An 18959-nucleotide genomic window follows, 5' to 3' on the forward strand; every position below is an offset into this window, starting at 1 on the left:
CACTTAAAGCCTTGCAAATTTCCTGTTCACCTTAAAAAGCATGAAAACAAAATTGGAATTAGATGATAAAGCTCAGAACATAGAATAAAAGGAATTTCACCCTATTTATGAAGGATTATGCGGGGAAAGTCGATTAATTTCCTATATTTTATTGCTGGGTTATTTGATCTAAAGTAAGTGACAGGTCTATTAGTGTATCTTTAAGACTGTCACAGGCATGCAGAGATCATGGATGGGCACTTTTACTATAGTTTAGTAAAACTGAGTAAGTTAATTCCTTTAACAGGTCCTTGAAAGTCACCAGCAATCACCCTAGTTACTCACCAGCTTTTATTTTGTAATTAAGTTACTCTGTAAAATGCAGATTTTTTTCTAAACAAGCAAGGCAAGATTTTCTTCCAGTATTGTAGTTTTATAAAAACTTCTATATTCTTGCTAAAATCTTATCATGCATGTTAATTTTTTAAATAGCTATAACCCCCCACACAATAAAATGTAGTGCTGATTTAATTCACTCCAATATACTGCATGCCCAGAACTTTAAAGGCAAGTATAACATCATGAATCAAGTATCAGGGGGTAGCCGTGTTAGTCTGTATCCACAAAAACAAACGAGTCCGGTGGCACCTTAAAGACTAACAGATTTATTTGGACATAAGCTTTCATGGGTAAAAAACCACTTCTCCATGCACCTGAAGTAGTATTTTTTTACCCACAAAAGCTTATGCCCAAATAAATCTGTTAGTCTTTAAGGTGCCACTGGACTCCTTGTTATCGTAAGTCAAGCAAATGCTAGGGTATCATACCTGGCAAGAGTTCACGATTATCAAGGACTGTGCAAAACACTGGGCATTATAGAACAGTAATTTTATCAGAGTGCTAAAATACTCTTTATCCTGTTGGTCTGGAACATACACAATCAATTTGTAAAAATAAGGATTTTTAAAAACACACACCCAAATGAGATCCCTTCAAAGCAATAAAGCAAGCCTGTCTTTCTGAAGTCAGATTTCAGATTCAACACTTCAAATACATAAATTAGTAAAAAGATACTTTTATAATTCAGTTATTGTATTTATGTTACAACAAATTGCCTTTTATATTGTGTACCTAAATGTGCCATTACTGGTACATTAACTGTCATGTGGTTTAGATGGAACTACTATAGGGAAGGGGTGCATAACTGGTTGAAAAAAAACCCACAACACACTCAGTATCGATTACTCATTACCAGACTGGGAGGATGTATCTAGTGGGTACACTGCATGGATTACCCCCAGTGAAGAGTTCTGGGCATGCAGTACTATTCAATATTTTCATTAATGACTTGGATAATGGAATGGAGAGCATGCTTATAAAATTTGTGGATGACACCAAGCTGGGAGGGGTACAAATCCTTTGGAGGACAGGATTAGAATTCTGAACAACCTTGACAAACTGGATAGCTGGTCTGAAATCAACAAGTCAATAAAGACAAGTACTACACTAACAGGAAAAATCAAATACAAAACAACTGGCTAGACAATAGTTCTAGAAAACAACATGGGGGTGAGAGTGGATCACAAACTGAATATAAGCCAACAAGGTGACACAGTTGCCCCAAAAAAAAAAAAAAAAAAAAAAAATAAAGCAGTGCCACTATTCCGGGAGGGGGGGAGGGGGGTTGTTAACAGGAGTGCAGTATGTCAGAAACAAGAGGTAATTGTCCTGTTCTACTCACACTGGTGAGGCCTCAGTTGGAGTACTGTGTTCTGTTCTGGGCACCATACTTTAAGGTAGATATGGACAAATTGGAGAGAGTAGAAGAGAGCAACAAAAAATGACAAAAGGTTTAGAAAACCTAGGAGGAAAAGTTAAAGACCTGGCATGTTTAGCCTGGGGGGGGGGGGGGGGGGAAGAGAGGGAGCTGATAATCTTCAAATATATTAAGGGGAGTTACAAAAAGGACACTGATCAATTACTGGCCATGTTCACTGAAGATAGGACAAGTAGTAATTGGCTTAACCTGAAGCACGGGAGATTTAGTTTACATTAAGGAAAACTAACACAAAATATAGTTAAGTACTGGAATCTGTTACCAAGGGAAGATTGTGGAATCCCCAACAATGGAGGTTTTTAAGTTAGACACACTTATCAGAAAGAGAAAAGGAGTACTTGTGGCACCTTAGAGACTAACAAATTTATTAGAGCATAAGCTTTCGTGAGCTACAGCTCACTTCATCGGATGCAAATGCATCCGATGAAGTGAGCTGTAGCTCACGAAAGCTTATGCTCTAATAAATTTGTTAGTCTCTAAGGTGCCACAAGTACTCCTTTTCTTTTTGCGAATACAGACTAACACGGCTGCTACTCTGAAACCAACACTTATCAGAGATAGTCTAGGTATACTTGGCCCTGCCCCAACACAGGGGGATGGGATTGGATGACCTCCAAAGGTCCCTTCCTTCCTGTGATTGTGCTATGCGCGCAATGTACCTGCACTTCAGCGATTTAGTCCCGAGAAAAGAGCATGAGAATGAACTTTAAAGAATCCAAAGAGAGACGTAAATCCTCTTTTCAATAGATCAATAAAACTTTTTACATACATACCAGTCCCGGCAATTGATGGCATCACCATAACCTGGTGTATCTACAACTGTCAAACGGAGCTTAACACCCCTTTCTTCAATTTCAACGGTTGAAGCTTCAATCTGCACAGTCCTTTCAATTTTTTCTATAAAACAGCAAACTTGATCTTAAAAAGAAATCTCATAAATGTAATTAATTCTCAGGCTAGATCAAGAATATCCAGCAAGTAGAACCATTTAAGAGGCTCTCTACTAATAACCTTATTCCTGGGGTCACATGACATCAGAAGCAGACACACAATTTTCCATAGAAGTGTTTTCTGTTTCTTTAAATCTGTAGCAGAAAGCCAGGCAGGACGGGCTGGGGATGAGTTTAGATAGAATGAGAAACAGACAGTAGCTTTCGGAGTACTTTTATTTTTATAGGCAAGGTCCTTTTCCACTGTTGGAAGAAAATGACAGACATGCCACATGACATGCTGAGCTAATGAAAATGAGTCACTCAGACATGGGTGAGGTTTTTCATAGGAGTGGGTGGGTGAGATTCTGTGGCCTGTGCTGTGCAGGAGGTCGGACTAGATGATCAGAATGGTCCCTTCTGACCTTAGTATCTATGAATCTATAAGAAAGCAGTGGAACTGCAATGCAAAAAGAACACCCCCCTACCTCGCCCCCCAAAAAAGATTCCCAGAAGAGGGAAACAAAAAATATCCATTAACAACTTCAAATTTCTTTGGCAGAAATGTGACAAATTAGAATAGAGGACAGAAATTCTGCATACTCAGTGGAAGCATGTGCAGAAAATTAGCAGCGTGTCTATCAAGGCAAGAAGCCAAGTGATGCCTACACTTAGAATTTCTCTAAGGGAGGTTTCAGAGTGGTAGCCATGTTAGTCTGTATCAGCAAAAGTGAGGAGTCCTTGTGGCACCTTAGAGACTAACAAATTTATTTGGGCATAAGCTTTCGTGGGCTAAAACTCACTTCATCAGATGCATGGAGTGGAAAATACAGTAGGGAGGTATACATACACAGCATATGAAAAGATGGAAATTGCCTTACCAAGTGGGGGGGAGGGTCAGTGCTAATGAGCCAATTCAATTAAGGTGGAAGTGGGCTATTCTCAACAGTTGACAAGGGGTAGAAATCACTTTTGTAGTGCTAAGGGAAGCACGATGAGAATTTTCTGCATCTTTATTCAAGTTGACTTTATTTTCAACAAGACTTCTGTCCTCCCTTCTTCCTGTGCCATGACGACATTTTTTCCGAAGAGAACTAGGTAGACTTTGGTACTATTCATCATCATTCCTCACTTGACCACATGGGCTCATTAACAGATGCAAGGGGCTCATGTTTCCTGGGGTGAAGTGTACTGCCTCCCTAGCACGCGTAATGTGGAGAATAAGCAAGTAGGGCTCTCCCGCCAAGGCAGTTTGAATACTGTGTGCAGTATTCCAGTCACAAATGCCGATCGCAGCTACACTAGCACAAATATGCAACAATATTTGGAAGAGACAACTAAGGGTGGATATGATTGAGGTCTATAAAATCATGACTGGTCTGGAGAAAAAGTGTTATTTACTCCTTCTCATAACACAAGAACTAAGGGTAACCAAATAAAAATAGGCAGCAGGTTTAAAACAAACAAAAGGAAGTATTTCTTCACACAATGCACAGTCAACCTGTGGAACTCCGCCAGAGGATATTGCGAAGGTCAAGACAAGGGGTGGCCAACCTGTGGCTCCGGAGCAGCTCTTCAGAAGTTAATATACGCCTCCCTGTATAGGCACTGACTCTGGGGCTGGAACTACAGGTGCCAACTTTCCAATGTGACGGGGGGGGCTCTCACTGCTCAACCCATGGCTATGCCATAGGCCCTGCCCCCACTCCATCCCTTCCTGGGCCCTCCCCTGAGCCTGCCATGCCCCCACTCCTCCCTCTCTCCCCCAGAGCCTCCTGCACACCATGACACAGCTGATCGGGAGGTGCGAGGGGGAGGCGCTGATCGGCAGGATGGTCGCTGGGTGGTAGACACTGGAAGCAGGGTGGGGAACTGAAGGGGCACTGCTGACATATTACTGTGACTCTTTGGCAACGTACATTGGTCAATTCTGGCTCCTTCTCAGGCTCAGGTTGGTCACTCTTTGCCAAGACTAGAACAGGGTTCAAAAAAGAACTAGATAAATTCATGGAGGATAGGTCCATCAATGGCTAGGAGCCAGGATAGGCAGGGATGGTGTCCCTAGCCTCTGTTTGCCAGAAGCTGGGAATGGGTGACAGGGAATGGATCACTTGATGATTACCCTGTTCTGTTCATTCCCTCTGGGGCACCTGCATTGGTCTCTGTCAGAAGACAGGGCTAGATGGACCTTTGGTCTGACCCAGTATGGCCGTTCTTATGTTATGTTCATTCACACTGAAGAGACATTAGGAAATAAAAATGTTTACCGGCTGCTCCTGGGATTATCCTTTCTGGGTAGAGATCTGTCAAGAACAGGCTGTTTATTAGAGTAGATTTTCCCAATCCAGATTCACCTATGATTCATTTTGAAAATATGCTGATCATAAATATGTTCTACATAATTAACCTTTCAGAAATTATATACAACATCTGATTATAGATATTTTTCTTGAGTTAAATGTAACTGAATCTTTCAAATTGTGGATTAAACTGACATGGAGTGGTAATGACATAGTCAAGCCACTATTATGTGCTTAAAGAAGGAGTTCATTTTATATATTCCAAATTTTTAGCACATCAACTCTAAGTAAAGCTTGATATTTGAAGATTTGTGTAAATCTCTGTTAGAGCTCTAATTTTTAATTGACCTTAAATTCACAGTCTGAGTCTTATGATTTTTCATTCTCCTGTAGCTTTTAAACTAAAAGTTGTAGTGAAATTTTTGTATATAGCAAGAGTTTGAAGTACTTCTGGGATTATTTAACAACAGTCACTGACGGAAGAAAAAAAGTTACTGGTATTCATCACAATCAAATCTTTTTGCCGTGGTTAGCCAATGGAAAACAATTATATCTGCTACTTATGTTGTCTGATATGGTATGCAGAAGCCTTTTCAAACTGTTACAGAGTGGTGTACGACACTACCTTTTGGCATATGCACCGAATAATGTTTCCTGTAATTGAAGGCTAACACAATGTGTGATTAATAGGTTTGCTAGTTCAGGGCATTTATGTTGCATCAAACAAAAAGATCTTCAACAACGGAATGGCTACATAGTTAAAAACCAGGATCTTTGACACTTTAGCCATTTGCTTTGATGAAGACCCTGACCTCTGTCAAATTGCTCAGCTTCTGATGTAGCCAAACTGTTTCAAAGGGGGAGATGGTGGGGAGGATCTTTGACAATGTATCCAACCGATTTGTCAAAGATCCTGTTCTTCATTAAACTCATCAACAGAACTGAACAAAAAAAAAAAAAAAAAAAAAATTAAAAAAAAAAAAAGAGCGAAAGATGGGCCAGTCAATCCCCCGGGCTATACGACCAATGACACCGATCAAATGCAAATGTGATGACTGAATATGAAGACCAAAATGAAAATTAAAAACTATAACAAAATGAAAAACCCAACCAGCTAAATAGTTGGTCAAATGTTTTAGAAAAATGGCCATTTTTCAAACTGAAAAATTACAACCAGTTCCTACAATCAGCTGATTCAGGAATGGAGCTTGCTGGCTGAACAGTTTCATGCAACAAGAAAGCCATGATTTTTACTGATGGAGTTTACTATTGCTTGAAACTGGGCTAAGCTCCACACCAAAACAAACCACAGTTTTCCTTATCTACTTTAAAAGTTTGAATAAGTGCAGCTACACTGGCAACTGACCTCCGATTAATGAATTTGGGGCTAATCCCAAACCTAGACAAGGTGGTAGTTAAGTGCTGGAAACCTTAAATTGGTCAATTAACACAAGCTTCCTTTTGGTTTAACATGGCCAAGCAGCCAGAACAATATAAATGTCAGCTTGCATTTTCGTGAATCAACCAATTTGTCTACACTTGGATAATTTGGACAAGCAATAATGGAAGCTGTCATTGAAACAGGGAGAATTATGGTCAGAACCATATCAACATACACAGCTTTTAAGAAAATTTATCCCATCCCAGTTTCCTGAAAATGAAGACATTTGACTTTAAAGAATAAGATTATAGGTTAAAAAAATAAAGACATTAAATATGATCCACAACAGAAGAAAAAGTTAAACCACTCTGTTTACCTATACATATCTGAACAGAAGACAGACACATTCAGGCCAAATTTGTAAATAATCAGAATTTTGAGTAATTTATTTTTAACTCACATCTACCGACTCTCTAGGTTAGCAAAGTATCATCCAAACTCTCCTAATACAATGCATTTCAATGAAGTTTTGTTGTTTTCCCTAATTTTTCTCCTCAACTATCTTTATTTATACCTTAAAACTATTGGCAGATAGGTAACATACAGTAAGCAATGCTATCCCACACAGAAACTTTCAAATATGTTGTCTTTTTTCCATTTGGCATACATGAATTTGTTTTTGAATGGAGCAGAAACTGCGTTGTTTTGTTTAATAATTTATACATGGCTCTATGCCAAAGCCATGTTACATAGTTGTATTTTCAGTTGATGTCTCAGAGTGCTGGGAATTAAATTTAACTGCAGCAGAGAAAATTTGCTTATAGTTCTCTTAATTGTTTAAATGTTTTGGATTACAGAATAGACTTCAAAAAGGTTAAAAATAAATACAATAATTTGAGAATTGGGGGTTTCTTAGCAGATAAAGTTTTAGAAAGTAAACTGACATTTTATATAAAAGCTGTTTAAATGTATCCTGTAAAGATTGTATCCAAAACAAAGCTAGCAGAGCTGACGAAAACCTGAACCAGCAAGGAACAGACATTCAATAGACAGTATAACTGATTTAAATTTTTTTTGGAATTCTCACCCTTGGTAATGCAAGCAGTCTCATGAATTATTCTTATAAAATGTGAAAAGCAAAGCTTGCCTAGCATTCAACTGTAAGCTACAAAAACAGGACAGAAGTAATGCTGTGGCTGCTCTGCTGGCAGAAAACAAGGAAATAATTATGGGTTCGAGAAGGTCTTTTATAAATCTTGGGCTTAGAATTATTACAACTCAGGTGGTATGTAAACCACCACCAACAGTTCTACCACCAAATAGTCCCATGACTCACAAGCCAACTCCTGCAGTGGGGTACATCTGACAGAATTAATGAAAGGGAGTTTTTATTACTAGTAATGATGTGTGAAAGATATAACAGCTTTGTTTTCAGATCTGGGATTGGGCTGCTGGGTTGGGTTTTTTTGGTTTGTTTTTTTTTTAAAAAAACCACAATTTTACCGGTAGTCTGGAATAGATGGATAGAATCCTGAAATGTCACTTTTCAGTAAAAGCATATTTTAAGGTTGAGAACTAGTATGCTCAAAATCCAGAAGTTCAAAAGTTATGGTTTCCACAGTAACAGGGATACGCAAGTGTAATGTGTCTGAGTTAACCTTGCATAATGACAGGTTTCAGAGTAGCAGCCGTGTTAGTCTGTATCTGCAAAAAGAAAAGTAGTACTTGTGGCACCTTAGAGACTAAAATTTATTGCTCAAATAAATTTGTTAGTCTCCAAGTGCCACAAGTACTCCTTTTCTTTTTTTGAGTTAACCTTGACTTGGGAGCCTGGTGGGGAGTGAAGAGACAGTCTGAGGACTGCTGAATTGCAGAGCCAAATGAGGTGGTCAGTTTGGTATGAAAGGGTTTCTTTTGACCTCTTCTGCTATTCCTGATGTACCACTAAAGTGATCTATCTCAATTTAATGGCCTGTCAAGTTCCCATTTAAATGTACATTTAAAAAAAAATGAATTGTACAGTTAATCATTTTATGCCTACAGACATTTTTTTCAAGTGAAATTGTATCAGCTCCCATGCACTGCTGGGCATGCATAATACAATTACGATTACAACAAATAATGGAAAACTAAATGGGCAAGGATAGAATTTTATACATTTAAAACTTGAAAATTGCTACACCAATTTTCTTCATGCTTAGCCACTACTACTCACTGACTGACTACATGCCGAGTTTCAAAGTCTACCCATTTTTGCATTATCTGAGCACAATAAATGGTTCAAATAGGGATATATGAGGAGGGGGAAAAAAAAAAAAAAAAAAAAAAAAAAGGTTTTCTCAACTCAAAAACAGCAAAATAAGACTTCTCAATTTTTTTTTCCCTAAACTCACTTAAGCATAGAAAGCTTAAGTCCCAAAGGACAAAACAGGAGGAAGTAATGAGTACAAAACGTGTGAGAAGACCTTCTTAATCTTACCTACAGCATTAGCTACTACACACAATGTTTGGATGTATTACTACTTATGTGGAACAGCTAGCTCATTAACACATTAAAAATGATAATTAAACTCAAGTATACTTCAAACTATACAAGTCAGAACGACTGGATACTATATAAAGTATATGAAGACTTCCTTCACATGATAAATTACATTGTATTCAGTCTAATCCCCAGTTTTCTAAATTCTAATTAGAAGAGTCTATTAAAAATATTCTCTTACCAACCACCATGAGAGTGAACTCAAAGCCCTTTTTCACAGACTTCCGATGAACCTGGTTGGGAAGGTTTGCAAATCCAACATAGCCAGGAGTTTCTGGATTGGTAAATTGGGCAGGTGGTTGCTAAATAAAATAATCAGAAGATTATATATGCTATAGGTTGAAATAACTGAGGACAGTTCTGAAGCTTGTAATTACAAATTAGAGATATAGCTGGAAAATCTTTGAAGTCTTGCTCAAATCTTTGAAGTTGCTCACACCGTTCTCTACGGAAGAGGCACTCAAGTTTGAGTCACCTGGAGTTAAAAACAAACAGAGGGAGCTGGCAGGAGTGTTTTCCGAAACTGAGGGCCTTTTACAGAGCTTATGCCCCAACCTTTGGTCTGAAAGAACCCAAACCTGTTGGTGTGTACAACACACTGCAAGGCCTACTTTTTCCACTCAGGCTTTAGGGAATGGAAGGGATTCATGATTTGGTTTTGGTTGTGACTTCACTGCTGATTTTAATTTGCATTGTTTTTCTAAAATAACTGTCAAAGGTACCTGAAATAAAATAGAGGAAACCTTTTTTGTATATTATATTTTAAGTGTAGATACATAAATGACTGGCTGCACATTCACAATATAAACCTAAAAACCATTTACATATCAAAGTTTTCACTGACAAATTAGATAGCAACAGCTTTATTATATCGGTTTCATTTCCAGATTAAAATAAATGGCATGATTTTCCTCCAAGAATTGAAATGAAACTGAAAATTCATGGGATGCGTTTCTCACTAATACTACTACATGTTGTGCAGAAACCCACTACAGCTATGGTCACACTACCATAATGGTTAAACAATTTTGAAGACAATTTTACAACACAGAATAGATTAACTGTTCTAAGTGAAAGTTTTCACAACTAGTGTAGTTTATTCCAACTATCCTTCCAGGAATTATAGTAAATTATATTCAAGATTATCCTCAGCAGACTATGGTTGTGTAACAATCATGCTAACCACTTTTAAAAACGTGTGGTGTTTAATGCCATTTTAAAAGTGGTTGTGTGGATGGGACTTATGCACACGCTAAATCAAATTGCAACTCTACATTTCTAGTCAGTTCTGACACATACAAATAAAAAAAATTAAAAGCTATCTGTTATCTGATGATAATCTATTTGAGGTAATATATTAGAAATCTTATAATAAAGCAAGAGGATTGACTTAATATAGGTGTCCCTTCTAGCCCAAACTAATCTGTGATCAGTTCATTAAAATCAGAAGGAAAAATAGAGGGTGCTCTGGAAAGGACTCAACTTTCATTTTCAATTTACAATGTATAAAAACACATCCCTTAAAGAATAGCAGAAAAAGTTTTCAAACACAGTGGTCACTTTCCCCAAACATACTACTCAAATATTTTACACAATTTATGTCAGTGACAATAGGTTAATATGGGCCATTCTGATTTCTACTTTTGACACAAAGTGGGTAGAACAAGAAATCTGAATTTTATATGGTGATTGTTACATTTATATGAACTTTTGGTTTAAATTCTCTATTGTTACTTTTATAATCTTGCTTAAAGGATCTGTCCATCCCCCAGCTTGCTTTTGGGGCAAAAACCAATTAAACTGGTGCTCATCCTTTTCCTGAATGTTTGTTGCTGACTGCAAAACTGGATAGACAGTGACAGAAGAGAAGTTCAAATACAAAATAGTACAATTGGGGTAAAGGGTTTGCTCAAGTGAGGGACATTACTTCAGTGGAAAAAAGCTACATGGTTTCCCTTTATAACCTCCATAGGGAAACAACTTGCATAAACAGTGTTTTGCATAATTTCATCTGTTACCAAACTGTTCAAAGTTTATTTTCATTCATCTCTAAATTTGAAATATTCCATACACTTGACTATGGACCCCACACTCTAAAAACTTTATATTCACTGCACATGGAAGAACGGTTGCACTATCTAAAAACCTTAATAAAAAACTATGCTTTTATCTTGCAATTAATGAATGCTGTTCTTACCTTGGCCATCCTTATGGAAGGTCAGCCACTCTGTGAACAAAATTTTTAGTTTATTACAAACAGGATAATATGAAGACCAAACACCTACTAAAACCACCACCGTGCAATCAAATTTCAATGGTCTTTTGACAGTGAGCAAGACAGAGACCATTCTAAACTACTTGTATGTATTACCCAGCTTCTGGACCACCTCAAACGATTTCCTGCCAAATACCTTTATCATCTTTACCTTTGTTATGAAAATCTCACTCCATATTCAAAGACCAACACCGAATGCCTAACTCCAATTCTATTTACTTCATTGGAATCAGAGTTAAGCCAACAGTGTGTGCTTCAGAAAATTACACTCCAACTATATGAGGAAAAAAAAGCTTTTACATCTGGAAAAATTATAAAGCCTACACCTTTTACAAAAACCAACTGAAGTAAAACCTAAAGAAGAGCTTTGTATTGTTCAAAAGTTGCATCGTACACCAACAGAAGTTGGACTAGTAAAAGATATTACCTCACCTACCTAGTTTCCCTAAAAGAAACTATTAATAAAAATACATGTCCAAATTAGAGTTTACAGGAAATTGCCTTTTTGGAATTCAAAAAATGCATACAGCTTTCTCTCCTCCCCCACACTTCTAAGTGTCCTGTAAATAATCATTAAAGGAAGAGGTTCAACATCTCTTTGGGGGAGAGGGACAGCTTAGGTTTGAGCATTGGCCTGCTAAACCCAGGGTTCCGAGTTCAATCCTTGAGGGGGCCATTTAGGGATCTGGGGCAAAAATTGGGGATTGGTCCTGCTTTGAGCAGGGGGTTGGACTAGATGACCTCCTGAGGTCCCTTCCAACCCTGATATTCTATGAACTTTGAAATGTGATAGGGTAAGCAAAACTAGAAAAATCATCTCCTCCTCTCTAATCAGAATGTCTACAACAAGAAAAGGAGTACTTGTGGCACCTTGGAGACTAAAATTTATTTGAGCATAAGCTTTTGTGAGCTAAAGCTCACTTCACGGGAGTGCACTCACTCCGGAGTGCATTCCGATGAAGTGAGCTGTAGCTCACAAAAGCTTATGCTCAAATAAATTTGTTAGTCTCCAAGGTGCCACAAGTACTCCTTTTCTTGTTGTAAATACAGACTAACACGGCTGCTACTCTGAAAAAAATGTCTACAACCTAATCCTAGCATTCAAAATGCTGCTAAAATTTTTGCCTTATAGCTCTGTCAGCTCCTCCCCCCAGTTTCTCCTTTAGCTCCCCCTTCATCCACCACATCAAAAACTAACTTCTTGTCCTTACTCACAAAAGGTCTCCATAATTTATAGCCCCACTCTACCAGGCTGACTCCCACCTTCACTATCACTGATGCCAACTTTAATCAACCCAATTTTCTGCTTGTTCTCCAAGCACTTGCATTCCTTCCCCCATGCCACTCCTTAAGGGGGGGGGGGGTTAGGTTTCCAATTAAAAACCATAAACCACCACCTAATCCTCCTTCAAGTCCCTCAGAACTCATCTCTTCCATAATACGGACCTTAAACTGAAACCTGATAATGGCTAGACAGGTAGAGAACTGTGATGATTGCTACTGACTGCCTACAATGTGTCATCTTAACCAAGATATAAAACCAGAGGCCTTCACCCTTTGTCGTTACTAAATGTTCAATAGTAATTTTCACAAGAACAAGTGGTGTTTACCAAAATAGAATATTTGCTAGGGAGTTTAATTACCACCAGGGATTTCAGGAAGCAGATGTATCCAAATTTGCTATCTGCCTAGAAAGAAGAGTGCAAACTTACCTGCCACAGTTAGAATCATAGAATATCAGGGTTGGAAGGGACCCCAGAAGGTCATCTAGTCCAACCCCCTGCTCAAAGCAGGACCAAGTCCCAGTTAAATCATCCCAGCCAGGGCTTTGTCAAGCCTGACCTTAAAAACCTCTAAGGAAGGAGATTCTACCACCTCCCTAGGTAACGCATTCCAGTGTTTCACCACCCTCTTAGTGAAAAAGTTTTTCCTAATATCCAATCTAAACCTCCCCCATTGCAACTTGAGACCATTACTCCTCGTTCTGTCATCTGCTACCATTGAGAACAGTCTAGAGCCATCCTCTTTGAAACCCCCTTTCAGGTAGTTGAAAGCAGCTATCAAATCCCCCCTCATTCTTCTCTTCTGCAGACTAAACAATCCCAGCTCCCTCAGCCTCTCCTCATAAGTCATGTGCTCTAGACCTTTAACTGTGCCTTCAGGACTGAATTACTGTTACACATTGTGCGTGTGTGCATGTGTGAAGGAAATAGCCTGAATGGCTTCAGCGTATGTCTACACCATGCACCTTATAACTGCACAGCTGTGCTGCTACAGCTATGTCTTGTAAGGCACACAACATAGTCGCTCTTTGTCACTGGGAGAGAGCTCTCCCGACGATAAAATAAAACACCAATGTGGGGCAATATCTTAGTCAATGGGAGAGTGGCTCCCACGGATGAAGCACTGTCCACATCATGGGCATGGAAATTGTAGGCTGTGGAAAGCTGTGCCTCCCCAAACAGCCTAGCATGGCCCCACCCACACCCTGCCTCCAGGCCAGGCCCCCTCCTGCAGTTCCCCCAGCCCTTTGCCCTGGCTGATGCTGTTGTGGTGGCACACCAGGGCTGGGAGCTACTGTCGCTGCGTTGCCTGGTGATACGTGGAGGTGCAGACGAGGAGGGGCGGAGCTTCGGGCACAAGCAGAGAGCCGAGGTCTAGGCTTCCACAACAGCCGGGTCACCAGCTGCCTATCATGCACACCAGAACTTTGTCATTAAAACTTTTGTTATTCAGGAAGGATGAAGGGTTTCCACAACTCTGAGCAACAGAAGTTTTAATGATGAAAGTGCAGGGTACACAAAGCCTAAGAAACAAAAGATAGTGCAATATACGACATATGTTTATTAGGTGGAGTTCCATGCTATAATTATGTAACATCAGTGCTCCGTGATCTATGGACAATGATCAATGGTCAATGATCAGTTTCCAAGTGGAATTCAAGGAGCTGGTTTAAACTGATAAAGTCCTAAATTGTTTGATATTAGTCAAGAGATTTCCACTCCTTAAGCTACACTGCTGTGGCTAGGATCAGAGGCAATGCTCAGCTGACAAACTCTCAGTAAGAGAAGGAGTTACTAGCAGGGTGTTCTCAACTTCAGAAAAATGTTCTCCCTGTTGGTTCAAGGACCATATTGGTTTTCCAGGCACGCTGCAAGGTCCCTCTTTCCACCCACGAAGTGGTGGTGGGGAGCTGCGCAGGCTGTGGGTTGGAGGAATTTTATTATGGCTGCTTGGTGGAATGGGATATTTACATTTGCTGATGCATATTTGTATATTTATTGCTAAAGACATAAGAGTCCTGGAGATATTCATTGTGAAATTTAGATTACAAACAGGTGCTTATTTTATAAATCTAAAGAAAAAATGTGGAGTTACCATTATATCAAACTGCACAAACGGTAAATTAAAGGACCTCTACCTAGTAGTAACTTTCTCTTTAAATTCTGTGCAAGTAGGTCCAAGGGTACTGAATTACTTAAGACAATGTATTACCTTCCATATGGATCTTCAAATATTAACTGATCAAATTTCAACACCCTTGAGTTAAGTTTCATTATCTCCATTGTACAGAGATGGAAACTGAGGCAGAAAGAGGACCATGTCATTCGCTCTGGATCACACTGCAAGTCCATGTCAGGGGTGGGATTTAAAAGAAAAGCACCTTGAATTTTCCGTTATAGTTATAGGATCACACTATTTTGTATTGGAAACGCTGTACTGTCTGGTCCAATCTATGCTTCTCTGGCATAACCATTTAGGCTTCCTGTTGGCCACTGGTTCTCAACCAAGGGTACGCATACCCGTGGGGGTACGCAAGGGTCTTCCAAGGAATACATCAACTCACCTAGATGTTTGCTTAGTTTTACAACAGGCTACATAAAAAGCACTAGTGAAGTCAGTACAAACTAAAATTTCCTATAATGACTTGCTTATACTGCTCTATATACTATACACTGAAATACAAGTACAATATTTATATTCCAATTGATTTTTTTTATAATTGTATGGTAAATATGAGGAAGTAAGCAATTTTTCAGTAATAGTGTGCTGGGACACTTTTGTATTTTTATGTCTGATTTCTTCTGAAAGGGGTACAGTAGTCTGGAAAGGTTGAGAGCCACTGCTGTAGGCAACCAACATAGAAAGCTTTCACAACAGGGAATACTGCATGAAAGATATTTTAGTACTGTGATTAAGTTCTCTCATGCAGGCAGCAATACAATTCATAAGCAGTTTCCAATTTGATAGCATCCTAGATCTTCCCTTACAGCTGTTCTAAAACCCTATGAAAGACATTATACATGTGTCTTGCATGATCAAAGAGGAGGTTTGAGCAGACTTTGAACTAGGTTAACAATAGAACGCTATTAAATCACATCTAAGCCACTATTAGATCCCATTTCAAATGCAGATGAAGATAAGCAACTTGCTTTTCTGACACTTTAGATTCTGTCTATAAAAACTTCACATGTGGCATAGAAAGCTCTAATCTTACAATTGCTCCATCTTCTTCTACTTGGTGTAATGAGCATTTAGGCTGCAAGGCTCTTTGCTACCTCTTTAACCCTGCTCTCTGGACAGCTCTAATTTCCACCCCCATAGTCATCAGTCTCCAGCTGTAGCTCCCTAGCTTCTTTCCTTTGCTCCATCCCTAAATCTAGGCACTAAATCCTAGTCCCACCTGGTTCACAACCCTCACTTCCACAGCCCAGTAAATTCCACCCCTAACAGCCTGTGAACCTGTCCTGCGTTGCCACTGGACCTGAACTTTCCTCTCCAGCTAGAGTTTCACCAGGTCTGTTAGTTCCACAAGAAGAACTAAAGTAATTTAGATTTTAAAGGCTAAGCAGTTAATGCTTACATTTAATTGTTAACGTGTAAACTTGTGTGTGTGAAGCTGTACACTGTAACTTTGCTGACAGTGATCCATTCAAACAGTGAAAATTTACAGTGGTGTAATAAAAACACATTCTTTTTCCGAACTACCTTTTGCAGTTGTAGGTTTAGCTTGCTACAGCTACGGCCAGAAAGCCACAAGGCTTCTCCAAAGCTGCGGGGGGGTGGGGAGGGGGTGTTAAGTGCATAGTATTTGAAAAGCGCGTTAGCCTTCAATTTTGAAACGCTATGAGAAAAAAACAACCCCACCTCCCCCAACCGTACAGCCATCTCTCCTCCCGCTCGCCCACCAGGGAGGGCGGTATCATGCAAAGGCGAAGTCGGCCTGCCGGCTATCTTCTAACCACAGAAGGAGGGAGCCCTCCGGCGCCCCCCAGCACTGTATCTCTGGAGCCCTGAGAGACATCGGGCCGGGGCTACCGGACAGCTAGGAAGTGCGGCGCCCGGGGATTCTCGCCCCCTCCCCCCCCCAGCATCGCGAGGCAGCGGCCCAAAAGCAGGACGCGGAACCAGCACCACGGGACACTGCGGAGCCTAACCCCGCGGAAGCTGCGAGCCGCGAAGGGGGGAGGGGGAGAAGGGCGAGGAAACTCACTTTCTGGCTCCGGAGCCCAGACTCCTCACCCTGGACCGCCCACCCCTGAGCGGCCCTAGAGCCCCCCCTTCCCCCTGGCGAGCCGGGAGCCGCCGCCATGCCCCTCACCTGGCAGCCTGGGCTGTACAGAGCGATCACGGAGCCAAGCTCTTCCAACCGTCCCTCAGGCTCGCGCACTCGCTACGAGTCTCTCTCCACTCAGGCTCTTTAGCTACAGTCGCGCGCGCCTCCGCAAACCCCGCCCCACGGCCAGGGCCAGGGCCTCACAGCGAAAGGACGCAAGTACGAACGGCAGACTTAGAATAAATGCGCGCCTGCGCGCGCGCCTCAGGAGCCCTAAAAGCGCATGAGCTTAACTGACTGTGCGGACGCACGCGCCGTTTCTGTGGCGATTTGACAGGACAAGGGTGTGTGGGGGAGGGGCCACCCTTATGCTGGCAGGTCACGCACATCTCTCTCCTTTACCAAGATGGCGGCCGGCCCCTCGGCCTCGTACCCAGCATAGGCTTCGCCGTAGACCTATTAGAGGTAATTCCGATCTCCGCTCACACTCGGTATGGCAGCGCGATAAAATGGGGGATCAGGGACGCATCAGGTAAGAGGGACTGGACAGCTGAACCCGATCCCCCACCCTGGGGGGCTGGGAGGACTCTGTTGCCTCCAACAAGCTGACGGCAGCAGAGAGACGGGCTTAGAGCCCGCAATATCTAGCCAGCACTCATCTTCGCTCGATGGTTTGTTCCTTTACTATTGGTGTTGGTGGGCCACGTGCTAGTGGTACTCCCCCTCTCCCCTCGTTACCATAGAGTGCGGCGGAGGGAGAGGCAGCTGCCTTCCGGTGGGGGCTATGGGAGGAGCTACGTCCACTGCGCAAGAGAGGGCCGTAGGCAGCTACTGTCTAGTCCCCCCCATCCCTCCCAGTTGTGGGTACAGAGTGGTTGCTGTCTCACCCCTGCCCCCCACTTTTAACTGGATGGTTGCTTCACCCTCCCCCTGTAAATAAGTGGCAGGGGGTCGGATGCAATGTAACCCCAAGTATTTAAAATACATGAGTGTGCCCTGTTTCCCCCACACCGCCAAAGTCATGAGATTGTAAATGCATATGGGGTGATTTTTATTTGCCATCTGGTTTGTGCAGCATTGGAGGCAAATTTTTATGCTGTTTTACAAAAACCATGAGCTAATTTTAAAAAGTGGATATTCTGATGCATTCCCATGCTCTAGGGCATAAGGCTATATCTATAGAGGTAGATTAGGCACTAATTGGGGTGTGGAGACAGTGTTCCCTCATTTAACTTGGTGGCTCTGCTCCCAGCTCCATTGGGCCTGCCTTTGCATTCAACTATTGCACTGGGGCTTGGAGTTTAACTTCTCCTGTCCCCTGCAGAAAAGGCAGCCTTAGAGATTCTCTAAATTTTTTACTCCCTAGCACCTAGCTGCAGCATAAGCTTCCCCCATGAGGTCCTGCCCCTGTCCCTCTCTAGTCTTGAGGGAATCAGACCTGGCCAGGGTAGTTCAGTCTCCTTTCTGCTGAAACAGGAAACAAAGAAACTTGTGCTAGTGGCTTTAGTCATATCAACACCTGTCCCTTGGGAACAGGGGCAAGACCCTCCAACTCATTGCATTTATTATTTAGTGCTTGGGTATATGTCCACAGATATGCATAGCACTGTAGCCAGAGGTTAAAGATGCATTCTAAGCCCCCAGGGGTTTATACTATGAGCGACTCAACATGCTTGATTGATGCTGTATGCGTTAGGGGCTGCTTCTTGTGGGTTTTATTACTTATGTTTTAGTAAATTGGGTGAAGATCTTATTCCACTAAACTTCTGATTTGGAATTAGAGTTGTCATTTCCATTACTATTGTCTTGAGGCACATCTGCCATCTGCTCCACAACCTCCCACCCTCAGACAAAAGCCCTGTGACCAACACAGATCATTTAGCACCTTCCACCACATGCTTATCTAATCCAGAAGCTATTCACATAAAACAATTTTAAAATCATTTTTCATCTTTGTTAAAAGAAGGCTATTGAAAGAGAAATAGAACTCAGATACAGGTTTGCTGAGTTGGAAAATGAAGAAGGGGCACAGCAGGTAGTAACAGAAAGTGGGAGGGCAAGGAAGAAGAGAAGGGCAACTAGTCCTAGAAGAAGAGGGGAATTGTCAATGAAGATATACGGAGTTGGGAGCCACTGGAGGATAGACGCACAGAAGATTG

General features: G+C 41.1%; 2 protein-coding genes across 25 annotated transcripts in view; one reads left to right on the top strand and one right to left on the bottom strand.

The window, feature by feature from the left end:
* SEPTIN2 (septin 2) overlaps positions 1-17004 on the bottom strand; it is a 54817-nt gene extending 37813 nt beyond the window's left edge. For 3 of the 18 annotated variants that reach the window (XR_006273990.1, XM_043491604.1, XM_043491616.1), the window contains exons 1-5: positions 16846-16991; positions 11166-11195; positions 9150-9270; positions 5013-5099; positions 2590-2713 (exon numbers count right to left, since the gene is read on the bottom strand). Coding sequence is in view for 15 of the 18 variants with exons in the window: in XM_043491604.1 (XP_043347539.1) it covers positions 2590-2713; positions 5013-5099; positions 9150-9270; positions 11166-11174 (341 nt within the window). In the remaining 3 variants the exon portion in view is untranslated. Of the gene's footprint in view, positions 1-2589; positions 2714-4868; positions 4917-5012; positions 5100-9149; positions 9271-11165; positions 11196-13491; positions 13515-16478; positions 16627-16845 lie in introns of those variants that run through there. The other 15 variants (XM_043491607.1, XM_043491608.1, XM_043491615.1 and 12 more) reach the window with 13 other exon arrangements.
* A 96-nt stretch (positions 17005-17100) lies between these two features.
* LOC119861508 (high density lipoprotein binding protein) overlaps positions 17101-18959 on the top strand; it is a 152578-nt gene continuing 150719 nt past the window's right edge. For 4 of the 7 annotated variants that reach the window (XM_043491595.1, XM_043491599.1, XM_038416731.2 and 1 more), the window contains exon 1: positions 17101-17265. The gene's annotated coding sequence lies outside the window, so the exon portion shown is untranslated. Of the gene's footprint in view, positions 17333-18959 lie in introns of all 7 variants that reach the window. The other 3 variants (XM_038416729.2, XM_038416728.2, XM_043491597.1) reach the window with 3 other exon arrangements.

This window comes from Dermochelys coriacea, chromosome 9, assembly GCF_009764565.3.
Source record: "Dermochelys coriacea isolate rDerCor1 chromosome 9, rDerCor1.pri.v4, whole genome shotgun sequence".
Taxonomy (NCBI): Eukaryota; Metazoa; Chordata; order Testudines; family Dermochelyidae; genus Dermochelys; species Dermochelys coriacea.